Here is a 23389-nt window from a genome sequence, read left to right as displayed (position 1 = left end):
TACTTCCAGCTGCCAGTCCAGCTTGCAAGAATCCTTAAGAAGTATTGAATAATCCCATTTAAAGTCACTTTCTTCAAAAACAGAACCTGAGCCAGGCAGGTTGGAGCTGTGGAAGTGAACACCTGCAGTTTGCAGCAGATACTTCACAGGGAAATTGGCTTGGTTTTAGCTTCTCTGCCTGAATTTAACCTTCCTTTCAAATTTGTAGAGATGTGTCTAAATACACACACAGCCACTGTTCCAAGCGTTGGGACAGTGGGACTTAATTACAGCCATAAAATAACTGTAATTACAATATGATGTGGCCTGTGCATTTCACCTCCCCATCACAGCTCACTAAATGTCAGTGTTGGAGTCATTTTGTAGGGGGTAAGAAATGGGCTGGATTCCTGGCAGCTGTTTGAACAACTGACTCACCTTCCTCAACACTGAATTTACCACAAAAACAATTTGTCTGAATTAGTTACAGAAGGAGCTGTTACGAGAGGCTTTGACATAGGACTGACAGACTTCTCCACAGGCCCACTTGATGCTTGGGATGATTTCAGTATCACTGAGTGTTGCCATTCTTACCCCTGGAAAATAAATCTTGAAGAGACCAGTGCAGCAGGTCAGGTTTAATTCTTGGTGTGTGTACAAGCACAGGCTCCGTTCAGTCAGGGAAATACAAACCACTGACACTAAACCAGACAGGTCAGTGTGACAGAGCATGACAAGAACCTGCCAGACAGCAACATTAAAAACTGAAAACAAGGAATTTTGGTTGTCTTCCTGTGAGCACATCTGTGCTTTCAGACAGGCTCTGCCTCTTCTGTCCAGCAGTGCAGTGCTCAGCTCTGCTGAGAATCCAGCGTGTCGGGATCCTGGCAGCACAGGAACCACGAGCTCCAGTACAGACCAGCAGCCAGGGCCTGCTGCTCCTCATGCTGAACTCTGCCAGAGAGAAAGGAAAAGGACAGGTCACATGGAGCAGGCCTGTGGCATCACTGTCCTGTGGCATCACTGTTCTGGCACTGTCCCAGCCACATAATTAAGTTACCTGAACAGAAAATACAGGCAAAGCTGTAATATTTAGTCCTTTTAACACCATGGTTTGAACTACCCTCCAGCAAGTTTTGTTTGTACAAAATTTAAAGGAGTGGAAAATGCTGATTTCAGCTACAACCAACTTCATTCACCTTTTCATCCTGCCATGCTTGGCCTCCTCTCTGGCTTCTCCCACTGGTGCCGAGCTGAGTGCTGGGCACTGGTGGGAGCAGCACTGAGGACATGGGCACAGCTGGGAGAACCTCTCCTCTTCAGTGGCACCATGAGCTTGGCACAGCAGCTGCAGGCTCAGCTCTGTGCTGGAAGTTACACTGTTTGCTTATGTTCAGGGGAGCAAGAGATAAAGTTCCAAACTGAGCACAGAACATCCAGACTGCACCTGTACAAGCTCCATCAGGGATACCTAGATGTGTATTTGGATATTTCTTACTACTTTGTTTACCCTAGAGACAGTTTTCTCCTGAAGTATCAGTCTTCTCTCAGCCTTCAATAATAAAGGATTAAAATAAGGGGTTTTTTGAGATCAAAGAGTTTATCTTGTAAAATCTCTTATTTTGAGCATAACCTTTCTATTACTTGATTAGAAGACCTTTAAAAGCAACCTCTAAAAGTTTTTGTTCTAAAAACAATTCCTTGTCTGGGCAGGAGGTTCAGACTCTTGTTTTGCAGAATTATAAAAATGTTAGCTGAGGTTTCTTAAAATTGTACTAAAAGCAGATGGTAAAAACTGCAAAATGGATAAAGAAACTGCTATGGGGCAGCAGGAGGTCTTTGAAGGGTACTCATAGATGTCTTAAGTATGAGTCTATAAAGGAAGATAAATATTTATACATACACAGTAACACATATTCTTTAAAACACTAAAAAACTTCTTCTAGAAAGTTCTGAAATTCTGAAACACTGGGCTGGTGGGCAAGTCCACACTATCTGCACTGGAACCATGTGGGACCTACAGCTGGATGTGTCATGTGTCTCCCTGTGCATGGGTTCTTTTGTATACTTTTTATATATATCAGGTACAACAATATAACATATAAAACATAACAAAAACATATAAAAATGTACATTTTTTTTTTTATATATACACACACACTTTATGGTTTTCTTAATCCTATTCATCCACAGAGGCAGTGCTGCAATCCTGTGGTTTGCACACCACCTCATGTCATCATCTTGCTGTTGAAATTGAGAAGTTTCTGTCTTTCCCCAGGAAGGGCAGAGGAGCAGTGGCTGCACATCTGTGTCTGGAATGTGGCGCTGCCAGCCTGGAATGCTCTCCGGAACCAGGCTGGAAGGGCCTCAGGCAGCAGCTCCAGCCACCCCACGTGTTCTGCAGCTGGCTGGGAACATCCTCACAGACACCTCCATGAACAAACCACCCCCTGGAGCTCATTCCCACCTCACCTTGGGCACCAGCTGCGGTCTGGGCACTTTCATGAGGTCACAGAGGCAGTTGCGTCTCTCTCTCACCACAGGCAGTTCTGCTTCCCTGGGAGAGGAAAGGTTGGTTCCAGTTAATTCAGACACATCCTTACAACTCCTTAAGTGATCCATGCACCCTGCATCACAATGGGGGTGTCCTTTCAGCATATTTCAAATTGCAGGAGTTTTTGTTGGGTCACATTTGAAGACTACTGGACCATTTTTGTACCATCCTAAGCCAGATAAACCATAAATACACACCAGATCTGCCACAGGTAACCAGTTGCTATTAAAATGTCCAAGACTATTCTTTTATAGAGTTTTATATTAAAAAAAACCCACTTCTTTGTACAACCCTTTTCATTAGAGGTTCACTTAATTTATTCTCTTTAGTTACTGGATTTGGAGAAGACTGTCCCATCCCCTCTATAGATAAAAAGCAAAAAAGGGCAGGTTAGAAATAACTTGAACTTTGTTTTTTTCACACTTTGAACAATTTGTCTTATTTACTACTGCAAACTTTCCTGTGGCTAAACAAAATGTATTATTTATAATTTGTTTGAACTCTGCATGACACAATTCTATGATAAAGTCTCTGTAGTCCCAACAAGGAAAATATATCTATCCCAGTAATTACCATATTCCTTCAAATTCTCATTTGGCTTCCTGCTGCTAATACTTAGGGGTAATTCAGAATTATTTTAGCACTGAGAGAGCTTGAGGAAAACAAGCAGCTCGTTCTGACACTCAGCAACAACTTCAAATCTCTTCCTCTGTAAACAGCTCAAATCTACCAAGATAAAACAATTAAGTTTTGAGTAAATGAGCTCTTTGTCTTTCATCTCAGAGCAATGGCCATAGTGCAGCAGGGTACACAGGGCTTGCTCCAAGCCAGAATGAGCCAGGCACACCCTAAAAATGGAAACAGGGTGAAAACAGAGTATTTATTTTTCTGGAGTGTTTTCCTGGGCAAGGATTTTGCTTTGATTTAGTAACCCAGTTGTTTATGAGAGAGCTGAACTGCCACTGCTTTCCCTGTACCACTGTGAATGTTGGCCCTGGAATCATCCCTTGGTGACAGCACTCAGCTCATTCCTGTTCCACAGGGTCTGTTAACAAATTCTTTATGCAATTCCTGAGCAAGCCTGCTCTTAAATGCACTGACTCACACCCAACACAATCCTAAACTTCCACGTGCAGTTAAACAAGGAATTGTAACCACAGGCAGAATTGCTGGTAACCACTCCTTCAAAGCTGAGACTCTCATTCTAATTTTGCACTGGAAAATTCACAAAAAGAGCAGCTGCCGCCCCTCATAATGATAAACTTAGCTTTCTTTTCACAAATATCAAGTTATTTAAGCTCAAGCATAGAAATAAACTGGAAAGTACATAGAAGTCAGCCTGCAACTCTGTCACCCAGCCTTAAGGTGTTTTTGTTCTTTGAGCGTGTCTAGGATAAATTTATTTCCATGAAATGTCAATGAAGACAAAAAGCCAATTAATATAATGACTAAATAAATTATATCTTTTTCTACATTTGTCTGTTCTCTGTGACTGCTGTTTGTGGCAGATGCCCCATGACCCAGGTTTATGACAAGGAAAAATGTTTAACAAGGCAGCAAAACTAATAAACTAATTAAAACTCTGTATTTCCTCAAATCTCCCAGGCATGCAGCCTTTTATCAACCTCCCCAGGTGCTGATAATGCACAACGTTAGAATTTGCAGAAAGGGGAAAATTCAGTGCCAAAATCCTGTTTCCCTGCTCCTGTCACTGCAGCAGTGCTCATGGAATGATTCCTTTGCTCTAAAAGTCACTGGATCATGCTCAGGGAGATCAGGACCCTCTTCCCCTGCCCTCAGAAGAAGCAAACAGTACAGGTAAGAGTAGGTAAAAACTGAATTACATTCTATGAAGGGGTTGTTCAATTCAGGCCATCCTATGCCTGGGAAACATCTGAACTGCTCCAATTCCAAATCTTTGCTTGAATACAACACTTGTAGCATGTTGGGTAATTACATTTCATGGGAGATTTGAGCTGTTCTGCTAATTCTGTTGTTTTCCAGCTTGCAGAGATCCTTCCTTTCCCCAAATCCTGCCAGTGCTCATAAATGCCAAGAAACTGTCTGTGCCGTTGAAGTTTGACTGTTTGCACAGGCCCAGTCTCTGGTTCATGGAAAACTTCCAAGATTTCCTCCCTTTTTATGTTGTTAGAAAAATATGGGTATTTTACTTTATCTAATGGTGATTTTATACATCCCCCTTCCAGTGGGACAGTATCCTGGAGAGCTCTTTAGAACAGAGGAATTCCTTGCAGCAGTGCTTTTGTGGCCTGGAAGCAATAAAGAGCTGAACCTACGGTATCACTTCTTACGGTTTCCTGCCCCCCAGCTTTCAAAGGCATTGAATTTTGTTAACTCCAATGAACGTTAACATTTATCTCAGCTCCCACTGCACGCACCAGTTGGTGTCACTGAGGATGGTCATGGCCTGCTCCACGATGGCCGGGTCCACCACGTCGCCGTAGGTGAGCAGCATCTCGTACACCTGGCTGGCCGTCGTCTTCCGGATCTGTGGGGAGGGCCAGAGCTACAGTCAGGAGCCAGCCAGAGCCACCCAGGCTGCTGAGCTGGAAGGGACCCACCAGGACCATCGAGTCCAGCTCCTGGCCCTGCACAGGACCATCCCCAAGAGTCACACTCTGTGCCTGGGAGTGTTGTCCAAAGCAGCCTTTGGTCTGTGACCACTCCCTGTTCAGTGCCCAAGCACACTCTGAGGGAGGAACCTTTTCCTGAAATCCAACCCAAACCTCCCCTGACACAACTTCAAGCCATTCCCCAAGTCCTGTCACTGGTCCCCACACAGGAGAGATCAGTGTCTGCTCCTCCTCTTCCTCTCACAAGGAAGCTGTAACTGCGATGAGCTCTCCCCTCAGTCTCCTGCAGCTGAACAGGCCAAGTACCCTCAGCTGCTCCTCACACGGCTTCTCCTCAAGGCCCTTCACCATCCTTGTGGCCTCCTTTGGGTGCTCTGATCCATAGGGAAGAGCCCAGTGCTGTTACTGGTACTGGTCCCTCATACTGGCTGTTGTGGTGGACACTGAGCCCACTCCTGCTTCTGACAGGGATTTCCTGCAGGAAGGGACCTCGCGTGGGCACCTCATGGAATTCCTGCTCCTACACTCAGTGCAGTATTTCCCTTTTGGAAGGCCACACCTCTGTCCCTCACAGAGAATGAATTCAAACATGTGAGACTGGCCCAACTTGAAAGGGCCCAACTTGGCCAAAGGAAGGCAAAGGAATTACAGGGTTATTTCTGGACTAGCAGTGCCAAAGCAAATTGAGCCATCTGTAAAAAACGAAACACATTTGTGATGTTAAAATACCAATAAACCACGGAACTGAAAAGATCTCTCTCCATTTCTTACATCCTGTCCCTTCAGCAAAGGATTTCCCCATGGAGCAAGTACACACAACATGGAAATGGAACAGAAACCTGAAGTACCAAATTGGCAGAGTCAGGGCCCCCAGGTTTTGTGCAATGAAAAAAACCTAACTCCAAGCCTTCCTAAGTCAACACAGATTTTAAAGGACTAAAATAATCTCATCATACATATGATCTCTTGTACATGCTCAGATTTTTGTGTCCTGTTAGTTACAGGAAAAAGGTAAGAAGTCTGCTAAACCTTCCTGCACTGCACCAGCTTTTGTCACACCTGGCAAAAAAGCTTTGTTTTTCTTGAACCAGCCCTACTCCCGTGTTGCTGCTCTCAGAAATGTCACAGAACTGACAGTAACTTCTCTGGTTGGAGCTTTCAGCACTAAATGATGAACAGGTCTTCCCAGAAACAAATGACTGAGGCACCTGCAGTGCTCCCAGTCTAACCAGTAAGGCCAGGAGGTGGAAGGGCAGCACATGTGGCACAGCCAGGCACATGGCAGGCAGCCAGCAGCCTGGGTCAGAAGGCAGCACTGCAGAGAGCAGATCCTTGAGAAATAAAGTCTGTTCTATACATTAATACCTGGTGAAGAGAATGCTGCTTTAATACACTTTAAATTATTTTTCATTTGTAAAGTATTGTGAAGAATAGTGTTGATAATATGCAAAGTCTTCAGTACTTACTACAGGAAAGGGATGGCAAAGGAGGAGAAACAACTGGAAGAAAACTTTCTCTCTCATGTCTCCTTGAAATTGAATCAGGCCACAAAACCTAGAAAATACCAGAAAAAAGCAGATCTTGTGTTATAACTGCACAAGTACATTTTGAGGACCAGGATGAAGATGTACATTGGGAAAAAAGCAGGGAGGGGAAGCTGTGCTCTCTACAAAGAAAAAGCAAATTATTCCCTTTAAGGATCTTTAGGAATATAAAAATCTTAAAAGTTGTTCAGTTTTATCAGATGGTATGTTTCACTTCAACCATCCAGAACCATGAGACTCTGACAACCTTCAATCACATGTGTTTGTGTGTCTTTCCCATTTAAATTCCACATAAACCAGACCTAACTTACATCTGGCAAGTTAAATATTCTTCACTTTCTAGGAGAAAGGATTGATTTCATTAACTCACACTCCTATGCTGGAGCGAAGCTTCCGGATGTCTTTGGATCTTTTGATCTCTTCTTTACAGAGGGTGAACAACTTCGCTGGGAAGGGATGGCTGAAAATGGGAAAGAAAAAAAGATGAGCAGTAGGTTTCAGCAGAATTTCAAAGACATGGCTGTCAGGATGCCAACCTAACATTGCAAGGCAAGGAAAGACACACTGCAGGGTGGTTTGTGCTTCCCCCCAGCAGCTCAGGAGAGTTTGGCAACCAGGTTCCTGGGCCTTTCATTTTTTAATAAGGGAGGGAAGAAATTATTATTATTAATTATTTACATTGCTACTGTCTGTGTGCTGAGGAGTGAACTCCTTTTAGCCAAGCAGGTTCAGTGCATGCAGGGTAACTGGGTTGCCATGGCTTGTGTTTAAACAGTGTGGTATGATCAGAAATACTATGTCAGGAATGACATTATCCTACAGCCAAATAGAAGTTACTCAGTCTGTGTGTCATGGTCATTCCCTAAGGTCTCCAACCAAACTTTACATAAAAGGGGACGAATGTTGTTCTTAACTACTCCACCATTTCACAGCCCAGATTCCTTCAGTGATTCCAGACAACGTAATTAAACACAGGGCTTACAGTTCCATTACGTGTACAAGCCATGAAGCCATCTTTAAATATATTTAGCAAATTCTTTTCTTTTTCCACACAGTCTGGGAAACGTGATTCTCACAGCTCTTTCCCAGACACTCATACAAACACAAGTACTGTTAGTTATTCCAAGGATCTATTAAAGAGAAGGAAAGAGGGACTAATGCTTTTATTTCAGTTCAAATTATTTAATCTTTTACTTGCTACACTCAGGGCTGAAGTGCCATAGATGCTAAAGAAACTATTTCATATTTGTCTAGTGAGCACAATTACTTCTAGGCTGCATGTTTTGGAAACCTCACTGCACTGTGTATGGAAAGCAGAAAGCAAAAATAGTAACATTCATTTTTTGCTAGCACAATTCAAAGCTATGGATAAAACCTACTGAAGAAAGCTGGATACTGTCATCTGTTGAAGGGCAGAACATTTAAAATAAGATGTTTATAGGAGTGCCAAGATGTTTTGTCAAGGCAATGTGCCTTGTTCTGTAGAGTTTTCCACACAAGAGTTAGTGGTTTCTAATGACTTCTGAAAAATTCTTAACAAAATCCTGGCACGTACTGGCAAACAGTGACCTGGTCAAAAAAACTGAACAACAAACCAGGGTAAATCAAGGTAAAGGATCCTCCACCTGGTGGGAACAACAGACATCTGTATGAATGAGTCTGTGTGTGTCTACAGACATGGATTCGTCTGGGTTGGTGAGGGAAGAGCTCTCTGAATGCTGAGGTTTGTTTTGTCTTACCTTGGTGGAATTTCTCCTCCTCCCACCCCAATTACACAAAGACCCTGTGTAAACAGCTGATTACAATCCCTGCAGTGCATGCCTGGCTCTCAGCACAGGCCAGGCAATACAGTGAATTAGGTGAGATTTAAACTGGTTGAACAGCAGGGACATCGCTGAGAAGGGGAGCAACAAAGAGACCAATTGGAACAAGAGCATCTGGAATAAATTTAAAACATGGAACCTCATGAGCAGCATTTTGTGTTTAAAACAGATGCACTTTCCTTTCTGTTGGTTGCCAACTCTACATTTGTAATAACCAAACCTAACCTATGTGTGATCTCAAATGACTCAAATAGCTTGGCCTCTGTAAAGGAAATTGAGAAAATTCCTTCTCCTGTGTGGGCACTGTGCCAGCAGGAACAGCATCAGCACTGGGGAAAGGGGATCAGTCTGAAGTCTCTCTGCAGTCTGTAAAGGGGCACACGTGGCACTGCCAGAGGTGCTGGTGTCCCTCCTCCAGCTGAGCTGGGTCTCAGCAGTGCCACTGCCATCGCCCTGCAACAGCCACTGGCAGCTCTCTGCTCTATGGCTGGTTATGCAAGAGCAGTGAAATCACTTAGAAAAATAATCTGCAGGAGCATGGATACATGGAAACCATCCGCTGGAGATCAGTGAGGATACACACTTCCTTAAAGCACTGCAAGATCACCAGAAAAAACAGAATACATGGGTGCTTCTGTTGAACGTGTAAACTACACACACTCAAGAGAGAAATGCTACTTACTACCCCAGAAAGCACTAGATCCTGAATTGTCTTTCCAAGGCTGTTCTGTTTACATGGCACTGAGTATTAGACCCATCTTACCACGCTTCTGAGGAGCCAGCAATCCACAGGGCTCTGGGCAGCCCCAGCACCACTGGTGATCCCTCACCCACTGGAGCAGCAGGACCCTGCAGCCACAGGAGCTGCAAGCGGTGACACTCCAGTGCCAGCTTTGGCTTCGGTTTGCTCTCCTCTGTCCTCCCTGTCCTTGTCCCACCACCAGCAGGGAGCTGCCAGGTACCTCTGTGCTTTAAGAGAAGCCACTGGTGAGTTTACACCAGCCCAGTCTGCACTGCTGCATTTCTGAGAGCTCCGTTCCAAGGTGTGCCCGCTGCCTCCAGCAGTCCCCAGCCCGCAAACACTCCCTACACTGTCACAAGAGCAGCTCCACTGTCCTCTGGGATGGAATCAGGAGGGTTTGGGCTGTGTGACCACAGAGCTGAGGCCTCTGCTGCCCTGTTTGGTGGGAGGGCACACGGGGCAGGGGGAGCAGCAGGTCAGTGATGCTGCAGCATCACCAACACTTCAGCCCAGCACCCACCTGCCCTGCTGCCAAGAGCAACCCACTTCCCTCCCTTCCCTTCCTATCTTGGCACAACTTGTGAGACTGAGGAAACACCTCAAGCTGAGTGGGAGAAGGGCACTTTTAACCCAGAACAGTTCCCCAGCACCATTCTTCGTGTAGTGATACAAACCATTCCTGTCAGCACAAGGGAGGGGGAACCTCTCATGCTGGACAAGCAGGTTTATGTCACCTTCAGACAGGTAGGAAATAACAGCCTGGAATATTCCAGACAGCTGTTCTCTTCCCTAAGCCAAGCACAGCAGAGGAGCCAGTTCTGAAAGCCTTTTGATGACCCTGGTGACACTAAAGCTGATTCATTTCCAACCCCACAGGACAGGTATTTACCCCACAATCCTCATCCCTGCTGGCCAGTTCCACACACAGCAAATCTACCTCCCTTGAGTATGAGCACTCAAACCACCACAGTGGAGCAGGAACACCCAGGGGCTCACTTGTCCTTTTGCACAGAGACCACACCCCAGCCACACAGAGCTTCCCAAACACTGAGATTCAGCTGCAAACCTACACCAGAAATACTGAGCTTTATATTCTAAACTGTAGGAGCTGTAGGGTGTGAAGGAATATGCCTGGCAACCTGTGCAAGGCAGGAGTGACACCCTGTGGCAACTGGTTTTACCTGGAGCACTCAACAAGGGTCAAACTGATCCTGCTCCTAATCCTGGTTAAATTAAGCACTGTTGGATATTACCCATTCTGGACTGCTGATGTTTTATTAGAAAACAAATGGGTGGGAGAGTGCACAGTTTCCATTTCAAACTTCAAAATGCATTTGCAAATACTTTTTTACAATGCAACAATTGCCTGTTTGGTGGCTGGTTTAGGTATAATCCTGATGCCAGACATCCTACATCCCAATTCCCTTGCTAAAACTCCATTCAGCCCAACATGGTGAAAAAATGAGGGAAGGAAATTAAATGGGAGCTGAACATCCCAAGGGGAAAAAAAAAAAAAAAAAAAAAGCATGTATCTCAGCTCTCTAATTTCAGGCACTCTCTACATAAAACCACCTGACACTACAGGCACACGTGGCCTTTTCATGCCACCAAGCAGTGTCTCCATTTTCCCCTCCCACTCTGTGCTTTCTCATATTTTTATGGAGGCTGCTCTGGAAAGGGAGTAAATGGTTCCATTCCAGAGACCAGATCCAAAGTCAGACTTTTCTACTCAAAAAGGAGTAGGTGGCACCCAACAGCACAGGCAGGCAGGCCTTGGAGCCAGATGAGTGTATCCATCCCTAACTACACCCAAAGGACACTCAGTGTAACTCTGGGCTCACCCATCCACAGACAGAGAGCGTGGCAGAGCCCTGGGTATTCACCTGGCTGTACCCCCAGGAACTCACCCATGGTCACCTCTGCACCAGGAAGCACCTGCATCACCAAGATCTGACACATGCAGGAACTAAACTCTCCATCTTTTTAGCTGTCTTCCAGCTCCCCCCAGCTCTGCCCTTCCTGGGCTCTCTATGGTAACAAGTTCTGCACTCCAGGCCAGCGTTTCTTGACATGAGCATGATCCACTTGGCTGCTTCATTATTAATTTTCTCTTTTAGTTTCCTCATCAATGGAGGCAAATACATCTGGATCAGCTTCAAAATATTTCCCCTCCTAATAGCCCTGGATTTTAGTTCAGGTTTTTTACACAAAGCATCACAGTGGCACCACAGGGTTGAGTCTGAGACACTCGCACAGCAAAGGCATTGCTGCTACCACTTGGTTTCTGTTCAGTGACCTGGGACATGGGAGACAAGACTTTAACTGGAATTTCCACCCATAATCTCTCACCTTTCCCAGCACAGATGACTGGAACCTGTGTGGAAGCCCCAGATCACTGGCACGACTACCAAACTGAACAAGTAATATTCACTCCATCTGTCTTTGACTCACTTTAAATTCCCATTCAAACAGGAACTGCCAAATGCAATTTAAGAAATACTATCTAAACCCACACTTCAAGACAAGAGTAAGCTCAATCAAAACTTTTAGAATGATGAAGGCTCTTCAGATTTATCTGCTGTGAGCAATTCTGAATCAATAGATTCCCAATCCAGCCTGTGTGCTTACAGGATCCACATTGCACAATTCTGTAAACACCTGCAGATGTGCCAAGATGCTGCCTGGGAGAGCTTGTGGAATAGATTTTAATATTACTGAAATTAAAATCACTCTTTTGTGAAACATCTGCAAAAACCCAAGATTTCACACTGGAATATCTCACTCATGTTTACCCGTTCCCAAACTGAACACTTTCCACAAGACCAAACTCAGGGTGGAAGACATGTCTTCTTCTGGGACATGTCTTCTTCATTATTCTTATCAGAATCTTAATTAACATCTTTGGAGATATTCATATCCACCAAAGCAGTGGGACTAGGGGAACCATAGCTGGTAGGCACAGAGGGTTCTGCAGCATCACACAGGCACACTGCCAGTGCTTAAGGCTCCCAGTACAGCACAACCTGTACTCCAACCAGCAGGGATTTAGGAAGCTGGAAAACGAAAGAACAGATCTGATACTGGTCCAAGAATGCCAGATGAAACATGCAAATTGCATTTGATTAATGTCCTGGCTGTCAAACAATGAACATGTAACAAACTTCTACATGGATACGAGAGTCAAGGATTTCATCAAACCCTTTCAAGGCTGTTTGTCCCACTTCAGGAAAATTAAAGCATGGCAATATAGACTCACACTTGGAGCCCTGTGCACCCACCCAGCAGCAGGCAGGGCAAGATTTAAGAGCCCTGTTGCCCAGTGGGAAATAAACCAAAGAGACTTCCAGCAACTTACTTCTCCTGCTCAGTGAACATATCAAAACAGCCATTCGCCAGCATCTGGTCCAGCATTGTCAGGAGAGGTACAGACACCCTGAGGAAAGAAAATGATTCAACAAGGTAGATACACTTCTTGGCATACAGATATGTACTATTTTTAATCAGAAGCAAAGAAAGAAACTTCCTATGTACCTACACGTACGTAAATTAGAACTCTGATTTACACAGAGGAGGGTTGCTCAGTAACTTGTGTGTGTTGGCTGAACCAGGACATTCCTTGCCAGCCAAAAGGAAAAAAACCTAATTAACAACACACCCACTTTACATTTGCAGGGTCCTGAAAACACAAGTGACAGTATTAGAAAATATTAATCTGTATTCCACAGACTGTATCAGCACCAAATGAACCAGCACATGTCAGCTGGAATGACCATGGCTACGTTTTCATTCCAACACTTGAGAAAAGAAACAAAATAAAAATACAATAGTGATAGAACAAGGGGGAATGGTTTCAAACTGAAAAAGAATAGGGTTAGATGGGATATTGGGAAGAAATTCTTCCCTATGATGGTGGGGAGGCCCTGGCACAGGGTGCCCAGAGAAGCTGTGGCTGCCCCATCCCTGGAAGTGTCAAAGGCCAGAATGGGGCTTGGACCAACCTGGTTTAGCAGAAGGTGTCCCTGCCCATGACAGGGGACTGGAATGGGATGAGCTTTGAGTCCCCTGTAACCCAAACCATTCTATGATCTTAAAACCTGAATACACAAAATATTTTGCCATCACTCCTTGGTTATACATTTTACCACAAGTCCTGCTGTACCAAACAGCTCTATTAAAGCAAATGCATGTGCCTTGGGCACTTCCCATCTAGGCAGATTTCAGCACATGTGCCACACATTTGACTTCCAGAAGCTGTTAAAGGGAAAAAAGTCAAGGAAGTCCATTACCGGTCATTCCGCAGGTTGTCCTCAAAGACCTTCAGCAGCGTCTCACAAAAACTCTCCAAAGCACTGGGATCACTCTGGATTTTCTTCATGTAGTCAAACAGGCTCTGGGCAGAGTATCTGAGCTGCAACAGAAGGAACATCCAGTGAAGGACAAGGAAAAACCTCCTGCCACACACAAACATGGGCTACAGACTGCCTTGTCCCCCCTCAGCTGAGGAGCACAGCAGCACTGGGAACACTCATCCAACAGCAGCCACGGGCATAAATCAGTAACAATACCCAGCAGGACCACGGCTCTTCTACCTTCACTAACCCATTTTCAAGGCAAGTTGGGTTGTTTTTCTTTTTTCCTTTTTAAGTTTGCCACTGCAGGACAAAAGACCACATTAAAGGTTCATTGCTTTCTTTCTCTCAAAATAAAACATCCTCAAACCGCTATGATCACCCTGCTTCACCTCAAATATTAATACTGTTATGACTCTGAAGGTGAAAGAGGACACCAGCACTTCACCAAGTATTTATTAAACAGCTGATGGAACTGAACCATGCAGAAAAGCTCTTGGGCCACACAAACCACCAGCAAAGTCAGGTTAAAAATTACACACAGCTCAGAAAGAAATAATGACTGCTGGTTTAACTGCATTAAGCTAATGAGCCAGCTTAGCAAGATGGCAGAGGAGGGGTCAGTGCTGCTGCTCAAGGCTCAGCTGGACACAGTCCATGGGGTCACACAGGCCATGAACCATCACAGGCTGCAGCATCACTCAACAGCTCCCCACACTTTAGATGGGATATTGGGAAGAAATCGTTCCCTGTGAGGGTGGGGAGGCCCTGGCACAGGGTGCCCAGAGCAGCTGTGGCTGCCCCATCCCTGGAAGTGTCCAAGGCCAGGCTGGATGGGGCTTGGAGCAACCTGGGATAGTGGAAGGTGTCCCTGCCCGTGGCAGGGGGTGGAATAGGATGAGTTTTAAGGTCCCTTCCAGCCCAAACCACTCCCTGATTCCATAAACCTCAGGAGCCACTGTGCTTGCCAGGCCAGCTGCTCCCACACGGACCTGCCATGTGATAGGGGAGCAGGCTCAGCTTCTGTGGGATTCCCCTTTCCTCAGAGGTCTGACCATTTCATCAAGGAAAGAAAACAAAATATTGGATGAGTATGAGAAACGTCACAAGTGTTTTCCCAAAAGCAAATGAGAAGAATCTCTATTTAAACATTTTATCTAACAAACTGGTATCAGTAACATCTATGGGTGCATCAGTACACAAGAACAACAAACATTTTAGCCTTGGCTCAAAACTCTCAACTATTTTTCTGAAGCTTCAGCCTGCAAACAGCACAGCCCAGCAATCCTGGGAAGCAGCACAATCTGCAACCTTAACACTTTGTTCTGTACTGAAACATCCCGGGCAATGCAGGAACAGAAATATTTCTTTAAAAAGGTCAAGCAATTTGGAGAAATTACTCGTTTATTCTGAGTTTCAAAATGACAGCCAAATCTCAGTAAAATCTGTACAAGGCAGCTACACTGAACTGAACCCAATGTGGTTCTTTCAAACTCCAAAAGCAGCACTGGTGTGTGTCCCATTGTGCCCAGTATAAACTGGGTCCTGCCACTGAAAGGTCTTCACAGGATATACAATTGTAAGAGAGATTTCCTGAAAATTTAAAACCTGCTTAATTATTATATTCTACCCTTTGAAACAATCTGTGCATTTAAGACTATTATAAATAAAGAAGAAATATTTTGTAGTAACACCTTCCACAAGCAGAGATCAACAACAAGCAGAAGAAATCCCATCTCAGGAAAAAATCTTAGGTGGTGTCATTTTCTCTCCTATTTCTTTTGTCCCTTAAACTACACCTCACAGATCTCACACCATTTTTTTTTTGAAGGAAGATGAATGACTCAGTGCTTTCCCTGCACGTCCAAATGACTTGAAAAGGCAAGAAAGGGCATGAAAGAAAAGGGCAACGAGCACAGCTCCAGATGGGGTGCTCCAGAGCTGTGCCAAACCAAGGCAGAGCAGCAGGATACCAGAAACACTGGAGAATGAGGACAGCAAGCAATTAAACAATACAAAAGTACAGGTGTGGATAATCCATCGTGTAACTGCTTGGGAGACTGAAAAATGGGGCATTTTCCCAAGAGTGAGCATAGAGCATAGGAACTGTACTGGAAGAAATTCCAGCATAACAAGGGAACATGACATGAACAGGTTAAATCCCCATTTCCTCCTCAGGTGAACTCCTTTTGTCCCAGCCTCGGTATCTGAGCTATAATCTTAACTGCTCCTGAGTATTTGCAGAGAAGAATATTTCCAAATGTCTTCTCCATCTATGCAGAACACAAATTCACACTACATCAAACGCGCGACATTTACCTTTCCCTGGGGTTCCACAAGGACTGGGAAAGGAAATTAGGAAGTTAATGGGCTGGAACTGGGACAACTTGGGATACAAATTGAAGAGGAGGCCTGAGAATGACCTTGTTCTTATGAAACAGCAAAACCAGGGTTTGCCAAGGCGTGACTCTCCCACATTGAAGCCAAGAGCAGATCCTGCAGCGACACGGGAACAGCGCTCCAAGGCACCGTTCACCTGAGGACAGAATTCAAGTCCTGAAGATTGAACCTCCTGAACCAGGGGACAAGGACAAGGAAATGCAGCTCCAGTAAGCAGAGGTGCACTTGCAGCTCTGGGCAGGCACCTGGCGTGGTTTCTACACAAATCTTCACGAAACCATTCCCAGTCAGCTTGCTGCAAAACAGAGGCAGAGTACTTCTAAAACCAGTTTTGAGGCAGCAGGTGGGACTGATATGGTCAAACAGAATTAGCTTAGGCATCCAGTTTGTAACAGAGCACGTTACATCCAAAATCTCAGCTACTCATCAGTGATTAAGATGCCTGATGCACATCCATGGGCTCTGGTTTGTACTTTGCAGCAGTGATACTTTACACGAAGTAGGAATATCATAAGTCACACTATTTTTTTCTTTAAGAAAAGAATGCCTGGGATTATTCTCAAATGTATTTTGCTCAAGAGCTGTCAACCAAGAAAACAGGATTTTGGGCCTGTTTCTTCCATCAAATATGCATTGATTTGCATACAATTTGTCTCAGTAACCAGATGTTTTAGCATATCATCTACTAACATCCCAATATTTTCATTTGTGAGATCTAACCCAGTAACACAGCTCTGGCATTGCCTGGGAGGAAGTTTGAGAGTTCAGAATATGTTGTTCCTCTTTTTTTTTTTTTTAAAGGCTTTACTTACAATTTCTATACCATTTTAAAATGCAATTTTTACTCTTTAGGGGGGAAGGGGAACCACAGGACATTCTGTGCTTCAACAAAATTTTGAATGTAATGTAGTTCAACAATAATGAAATTATATCAAAATTATATCCTGACCCCTGCAACTGCAGGGTTTGTGCACTGGAGAAAGAGCAGCATTGTGCAGTCCTGATCTCCACAGACTGAGGGGTTTTATGCAGCCATCAGAAATATGCATCACTGTGGGCCAGATGTATAATTAGAAGATTCTTTTACACAGAGAAAGTGCCCTTTGAACCATGACGATGGAGCAGAGTGCCAAATCCCACAGGGAATGACATCTTCTGTTTTTCCAGATTACTTCCAATGCTTGAGCTACAATTCTTCCAGCAGCCCCACTGCCACCAAAACACTTCAGAGACCCCACACGGCTCGTTCCAGAAAATCTCTTTAAAAAGCCAAACAAAGAACTACTCTTGCTAAATATACTGCAGAGCAATTTTAGCTGCAGCAAAACAGCCACTGACCATGGAATTACAACAGAGCCTTGCTCCTGTTCATTCCCTGAGATGACTACAAGACAAACTGACATTTGAACTCAGATTATCTCGCAGTATATACAAGAATCTTCTTTCTAACTTCCATGTATGTACGTGCCCAGATATTTCTTAAATGAGAGAAGGAAGTCACAAAAACACACACACCACTGCAAGAACATATATTCAAAATAATCCTTTTCCTCCATCCAAGACTTTAAAAAGCTGCTTCTTTCATATGGATTTAATAGGAGTGTTCTTAAAATTTTCTATTAATGTTTTAAACCTGTCTGTGGATATTCAGCAAAGAATGCTACAGGCTTTGACAGAGTAGTTGGAACACGAGACATTGCAAGATACATCAATTCTAATTTCTGTATCACATTTTAGATACTAAATGTAATTCACCACACACATATACTCCCAAGTGTAAGTACCCTCCCTTGCCTTTCCAGCTGACTCAAAAGAGAATTAGGTCATCTTCTTTCCAAAGCCCTTGAGACTATTTTAGCCAGAACAAGCCTTTAGTGTTAAAGAGAACTGGAGGGTCACAGAGAAGTTAACATTTCACAGTCACAGTTTGAAAACAGTGCAGAAGGTTTCCCTTAACACACTGGCAGATGGTAACAAGGGAAGGGAGCTACACGTAACTGAACTGCTCCCACTTTTCATAACTAAATGCAACCAGGACTTTAAAAAAAAATATAAAATTAAATATTGAATAAGGATTTTCCTCTGACCCCAGCTAGCAGCCAGAATGTCTGTTTCTCCAAAACCTTCCTCCTTTTTATACTTGGATAAATAACTTCGGTTTTGGTGGAGCCTCCTATAATTAACTGAAAGCTGAATTTCATGTGCATGTTTGCTATTAAGGAAATCTGTTAAGAGTTACATTGTCTATCCGATAATTACCGTCACAAACCAACACACACGTTTTCAAAGTTTTAAAATAGCCGTTGCTATGTAATTAGTTGCCATTTTAGAAACATTAAAATGCTCAGAATTGGTTTAAATACAAGAGACTGACCAGACACTGAGTATTCTGCTCCATCAGACCCAAAGGCTCACAGACATCTCTTGATCCCAAGAGCAGAACCCACAGCACCAGCAAAAAAAAAAAAATCACTTGGGCAAGTTGTGACTGACAAGTGGAAGCCATGGGAGACAAGCTCCAGGTGATTTTAACTCTTCCTGTGACCCAGCAGGAGCTGTTCCCCCTCCACAAAAACTCTGTTTCTCAACTCTTTTCACTTTTCTACTGCTTTTCTTAATTTGAGATGGAAATCTTAATTAGAAACACTCTTAACCACTGTTGGGTTGCTGACTCACAGCGTCCTCCTCCTCCTCCTGTTACAGGACCACTGGGATTTAAAGACTTAACTGACAGTCTAAAATATTCTGTTACTGGTTTGATATTTCTCTGCGGTGTCATATTGAACCATGTCCTTACCCCAACAGTTGTTTTCTTGTATTTTACATCTTTGGCCACAACAAATCAAAAGGTGTTGTAAACCAAATATCTGGAAACCAAGAATTCTAAAACTACCTATGCAAGTTGGTAGTAATATAAGGACAGAAGGATACACTAAAATGATAAGAAAGTAGGGAAAAATGTGGCAGCAGAGCAGACTGCCAAAGCCAGCGATACAGAGATTGTTCATGCCAGAAGAATGAAATAATGATTGCAAAGCTCAGAGGATTGAGACAGACATTTGAATCGTATTTCTTTGTAATGGAACTTCTGACATCTCACTGGTATTTTAGTAGAAAGTCTATCAAAAATACTGAAAACCAAGAAGCCTGTGCATACAGTTAACACCTATTGACAACTAACACCTTGCAGCAGGTGACAAATGAATTGGCTTTCAACCCCCCTTGTGAGAAGAGCAATCCCCTTGCCCTGAGCTGAGGTGCTCTGCTGCTGATCCCAGCTGGGAGGGTCACCACAGGGCTGGGAGCTGTGGGCTGGAACTCTCAGGTTCTGCCAGGCCAGCAAAGGAGAAACAAAGCGCCCTCACTCCTTGTTCCCTGCACGCTCAGCAAGTCAAGACAATTATACTTTTAAAATGAAAACCAAGAAGCCCATCAGACTTCAAAGCACAACTGGTGCTCTCACCGTGGTCTCTGTCAGTCCCCCCACAGACACAGAGAGCCCCAGCAGCACGTAGTACTGGTAGGCTGGCAAGCCCAGGAGCTGCGTGATCCGAGGGAAAGCTTCCGACGCCGCGTTCCAGTTCAGTGTCTCCTTCTCTGACCTGAAAGGGGAAGGTAAAGAATCATCTTGCATGGGTGCGCTGCTTTTCTTCTCCCCACACTGCTCCTCCAAAACAGTGAGGGTGGTCTCTGAATTACCTAAATATCAAATTAAACATTGGTGTTTGAGCATATGGGGCAAGTACAAATCAAAGCTTCAGCCACTGCCAGTAAAGTGAAGGAATCTTCAAATCCTTGTGCTGATCCAGGTAAGATTTGAACTGCAGTTTCCTTTTCCCAGACACTTTTGCCTACATTCAGGAAACAAGTTTCTTTCTGGAGTTTCATTCTGTGTTCTCTCCCACCACCAGCTACTCAACAACTGATGCAAAGACAGAGTTAGCCCAGGAAACACCCCAGCACTGATGATCAGCAGCCTTGCAGACAGAGCACTTGGAGTCACAGCAGGCTGAGGTTCTCCCAAACACGAGCTGGATGTTCCTCACTGCCATCAGGTATCATAATCACCATTCAGGAATGAGTTGCTCTCACTCTTGCTTTAACTAGAAAGTCCATCTTGGAAAACTACTGCAACTCGAGCTTGGTTAAAACAATTTGTTAAAAACTATCATTATGATCAAGCAGTGTTTTCCAGGTGAGGAAAAAAACGTGTTCATGCACATTCATAGGACAATTCAATAAAATCCTGACAAACAGCACCAAATATTCCTCCATACATATATTGGGCATTTGGGTGCAAAAATTACATCAGGTTGCTTGGTTTAGGTGTAACTGTGTGCATTTATCTTTTACTTTCATTGGTTTAGGATATTTTTCAATACCTTACCTTGGAAATATCTTCTCTAGCTCTTCTCGATGAGGGATGTGTGGAACTGGAGGATGGTCAAAATGCAGAAGAGTAAGGAACACAGATCCTGCATGAGCTCGAAATTTATCTATTTTTTCAGCTGACTGTTGAGCCAGCCAGCACATAATCTGCTTGCAGCTATAGAGAAGAAAACAATTAATCAGAAAATTTAAGCAGTAGAGTGTGTATTTAGATTTAAATTGTTTCAGTTAAATAAATAAGAATGATCCTGCTAGGAAAGTGTTCTGGTTTAACTCTTCAGAATGAACATAAAAGTGATTTAAGACATCCACATGTTGACAGAATCTTGAGGCTTTATCTTCCACAGATCATTTAATCAAAAACCAGCATGACAATAATGTTACTGAGTATTTTATCCACCTTTTACACATATTGCCTCACCTTTTGTCCAAAAAGATAATGAAGTGCTTATGGCTTGGCTGAACTGTTACATTTCAGATGGAAATAGAGCAGGAACTTTGAGAAAAGCACATTTTGAAGTGGAAAACTGCATAGGTAGCAGAGGACAAGGTCTCTCCTGTATCTCATACATCCCAAATAAATCACTTCCTCGATTCTGGCTAGTTTTTAACAATATCCTATTTTGCTTATGTTCATAACTAAACTCTCAGCTACAGTACTGTGTCCCACAAGGCCCTTTACCCCTTCAGAAAGGGCCACTAATGACAGTAAAACCAGCTAAAATTCCTGCAGTTACACCAAGGCCCAGAATATTTAGAAAACAGGATCCAGCTGGCAGGAATGCTTTTCTAAGTTCCATGGGGACAACCTGTGTATACAACAGATCAAGAGGAGGAAGCCCCTGAGAACAGGCACTAGTGAGCCATGTATTCTTAGAGAATCCAGTCCTTCCCTTCTAAGGGTCCTTCACCATCTGGGAATTTTTAATTAAAACCCAAACCACATATATGTTCACCTAACCATTGGCACACCCTGTCCACAGACCAATACCACTATGAGGAAAGTTTTGCTGCAGCTCAAGCTATGCTTAAAAAATGGTAATTATTATTAATTTTTTTTTTTATTATTAGGAGTACCATATCATGAAATTAAAAATCAGGAGCTCGGTGTAAATTATTTTTCTTTATTTCCTGCCTTGGGGTGACTAATAATTCTGCAAAGAAACAAATACAAACTCATGCTAACATGATCACATCCCAAATTAACGATGTGACGCTCCAGATAAGAGGGGAGGTTTGCTTTCTATTTAAGTGAACTCCACTGGGAAGCACCACAGAGGTGGCAGGTTTAGCCCAAATCCCACAGCTGTGCTCTATTTCCAAGGTGGGATTGCCACCCAGGTTCTCTCAACAAGGTCAGTCCCTCTGAAAACCAGATGCAACATCCTCCACATCTGCGTGGGCTTGGCGCACTTCTGTCAAAGTTCTGTCACACTCAATAAAGGAGTAAGCACAGAGTGTCCAAGCACTGCGTTCCTGTATGGCCTGGAATGTAGCTCTAAGGGATAAGAAGAGGAAGAGCACATCACATACATGTTGGCATTAATTAGCTCTGCCTCGTTCTGCACCAGCAGCAGCGTCACTTCCATCAAGCTGCTCATGGCAGCTTCGCGCACCCTGGGGAGACAGAGATGGGTCAGAGGAGCTGCAGCAGTACTTGTTTCAATAAATACATCAGCTAGGTTAAAACACCAGCAAAAATTCACAGTAACAAAAGCCATGATCTCAGAGCACTTACCATAATTTGGGAGGATGAGGAGTGTGTGTCCCCCCCCCAGCCCCATTCCATGAAACAAAGTTCACATCACACTGAGGGAACAACACTCACCCCTGCCTGGTTTTTATTCCAGCCAGATGTCATCAGGCTTATTCTTTACTTTAAGGAGGTTAAAACTGATAATGATTAGTAATATTTAGTGTGCAAAGAGATGTATTTAAACTTAAGTGCTTTGTCTGCTTCAAATTGTTTTCTGAAAAGGCCAATGCACATTCTGACATTCAGATATTTAACACTATTAAGACTGTCACATTCTTATAAATTTTCAATATTTCCAACATTAAAAACAAGTTGTGACTCAGAGTGACTTAAATCTCTATGCGAAATAATAATTAATTTCAGAAAAAGCTTGACCAAAGGAACACTAAGTTGTGCTTGAAGTCAGTCTTATCTAGATAATGATCTGCTACCTTCAAAATGTCTAAATACAACATAAAAAAATTAAAAAGTGTAATTTCAATTAAAAAAAAAAAAAAAATCAGTATGCTTGTTTAAAACCACATGTCTTGTCAATCCATGAGTTATTAAAAGTGGTTTCTTTCTTAAGACACAGGCAATACCTCAGTGGGTTACATGAGCCTGCACAAGACCAGGCCCAGCAGGTTCATTACATTAGTAACTCAGAGTAATGTCATCCTTTCTCAGTAACAATTTTTTTAAAAAGGAAAAAAATTAAATATTTGAAAAGGTCCAGCAGCCTTCTATGAAAAGAAATACTCCACTTTCTAACTTCCAAACAACTTGAAAATAGTTGCAGATGCAATCTAAAACTGGGTGGGACATTTGTTTTAATGGTAAAAAAGGTAAATTACATCATTTTTTCCAAAGCAGCTCAAAACAAGTTTGGCAGTCTTTCATCAAGGTTATGTTTTACTAGTTTTTTGTACAGTATCTGACTTAGATATTCATGTCTAACACCTGTAGACAGATCAGACATGTCCCAGCAAACAATCTATCAAAAGAAAGGTGAAGTTTGCATACAGAGAGTAAAGTTGGTGAAACTTTCCCACGATTCTATTAAAGAAAGACAAAAATTACACAAAAAAAGACAAGGCCTCTCCAGAGAAACAGCATTTCTCCCCATACCTTTCCATTTTATCCAATGGTTTAGAAGAAATAGAATAAGAACACACTGATATTTAAGAGGCCACAAAAGCCTTCAGCAGCCAACAGTTTGCCATGAGAAAGGACCCCCCGTTCCCCCTTTGATTTAAGTGTTTTTTTGATTTGATTTTGGG

General features: G+C 43.3%; 2 protein-coding genes across 10 annotated transcripts in view; one reads left to right on the top strand and one right to left on the bottom strand.

Moving 5' to 3' along the window:
* Positions 1-4938, top strand: part of B3GNTL1 (UDP-GlcNAc:betaGal beta-1,3-N-acetylglucosaminyltransferase like 1) — a 107198-nt gene extending 102260 nt beyond the window's left edge. For 8 of the 9 annotated variants that reach the window (XM_042032720.1, XM_042032717.1, XM_042032721.1 and 5 more), the window contains one exon: positions 2258-4007. The gene's annotated coding sequence lies outside the window, so the exon portion shown is untranslated. Of the gene's footprint in view, positions 1-2257; positions 4008-4250 lie in introns of those variants that run through there. The other variant, XM_042032718.1, reaches the window with a different exon arrangement.
* The window catches only part of TBCD (tubulin folding cofactor D), a 114652-nt gene continuing 91865 nt past the window's right edge, over positions 603-23389 (bottom strand). The window contains exons 31-40 of the mRNA XM_042032715.1: positions 21908-21991; positions 20373-20531; positions 19449-19587; positions 13523-13644; positions 12592-12669; positions 7042-7131; positions 6594-6681; positions 4933-5042; positions 2452-2536; positions 603-933 (exon numbers count right to left, since the gene is read on the bottom strand). Coding sequence (XP_041888649.1) covers positions 922-933; positions 2452-2536; positions 4933-5042; positions 6594-6681; positions 7042-7131; positions 12592-12669; positions 13523-13644; positions 19449-19587; positions 20373-20531; positions 21908-21991 — 967 coding nt within the window. The 3' untranslated portion in view covers positions 603-921. The remainder of the gene's footprint in view (positions 934-2451; positions 2537-4932; positions 5043-6593; positions 6682-7041; positions 7132-12591; positions 12670-13522; positions 13645-19448; positions 19588-20372; positions 20532-21907; positions 21992-23389) is intronic.

This window comes from Corvus kubaryi, unplaced genomic scaffold (genome assembly GCF_017639235.1).
Source record: "Corvus kubaryi isolate FWS band 111438036 unplaced genomic scaffold, C.kubaryi_AGA036_p1.0 37353, whole genome shotgun sequence".
In the NCBI taxonomy this organism is placed as follows: Eukaryota; Metazoa; Chordata; class Aves; order Passeriformes; family Corvidae; genus Corvus; species Corvus kubaryi.
The sequence above is the reverse complement of the archived record's forward strand: the minus strand, read 5'-3'. Positions and strand labels throughout refer to the sequence as shown.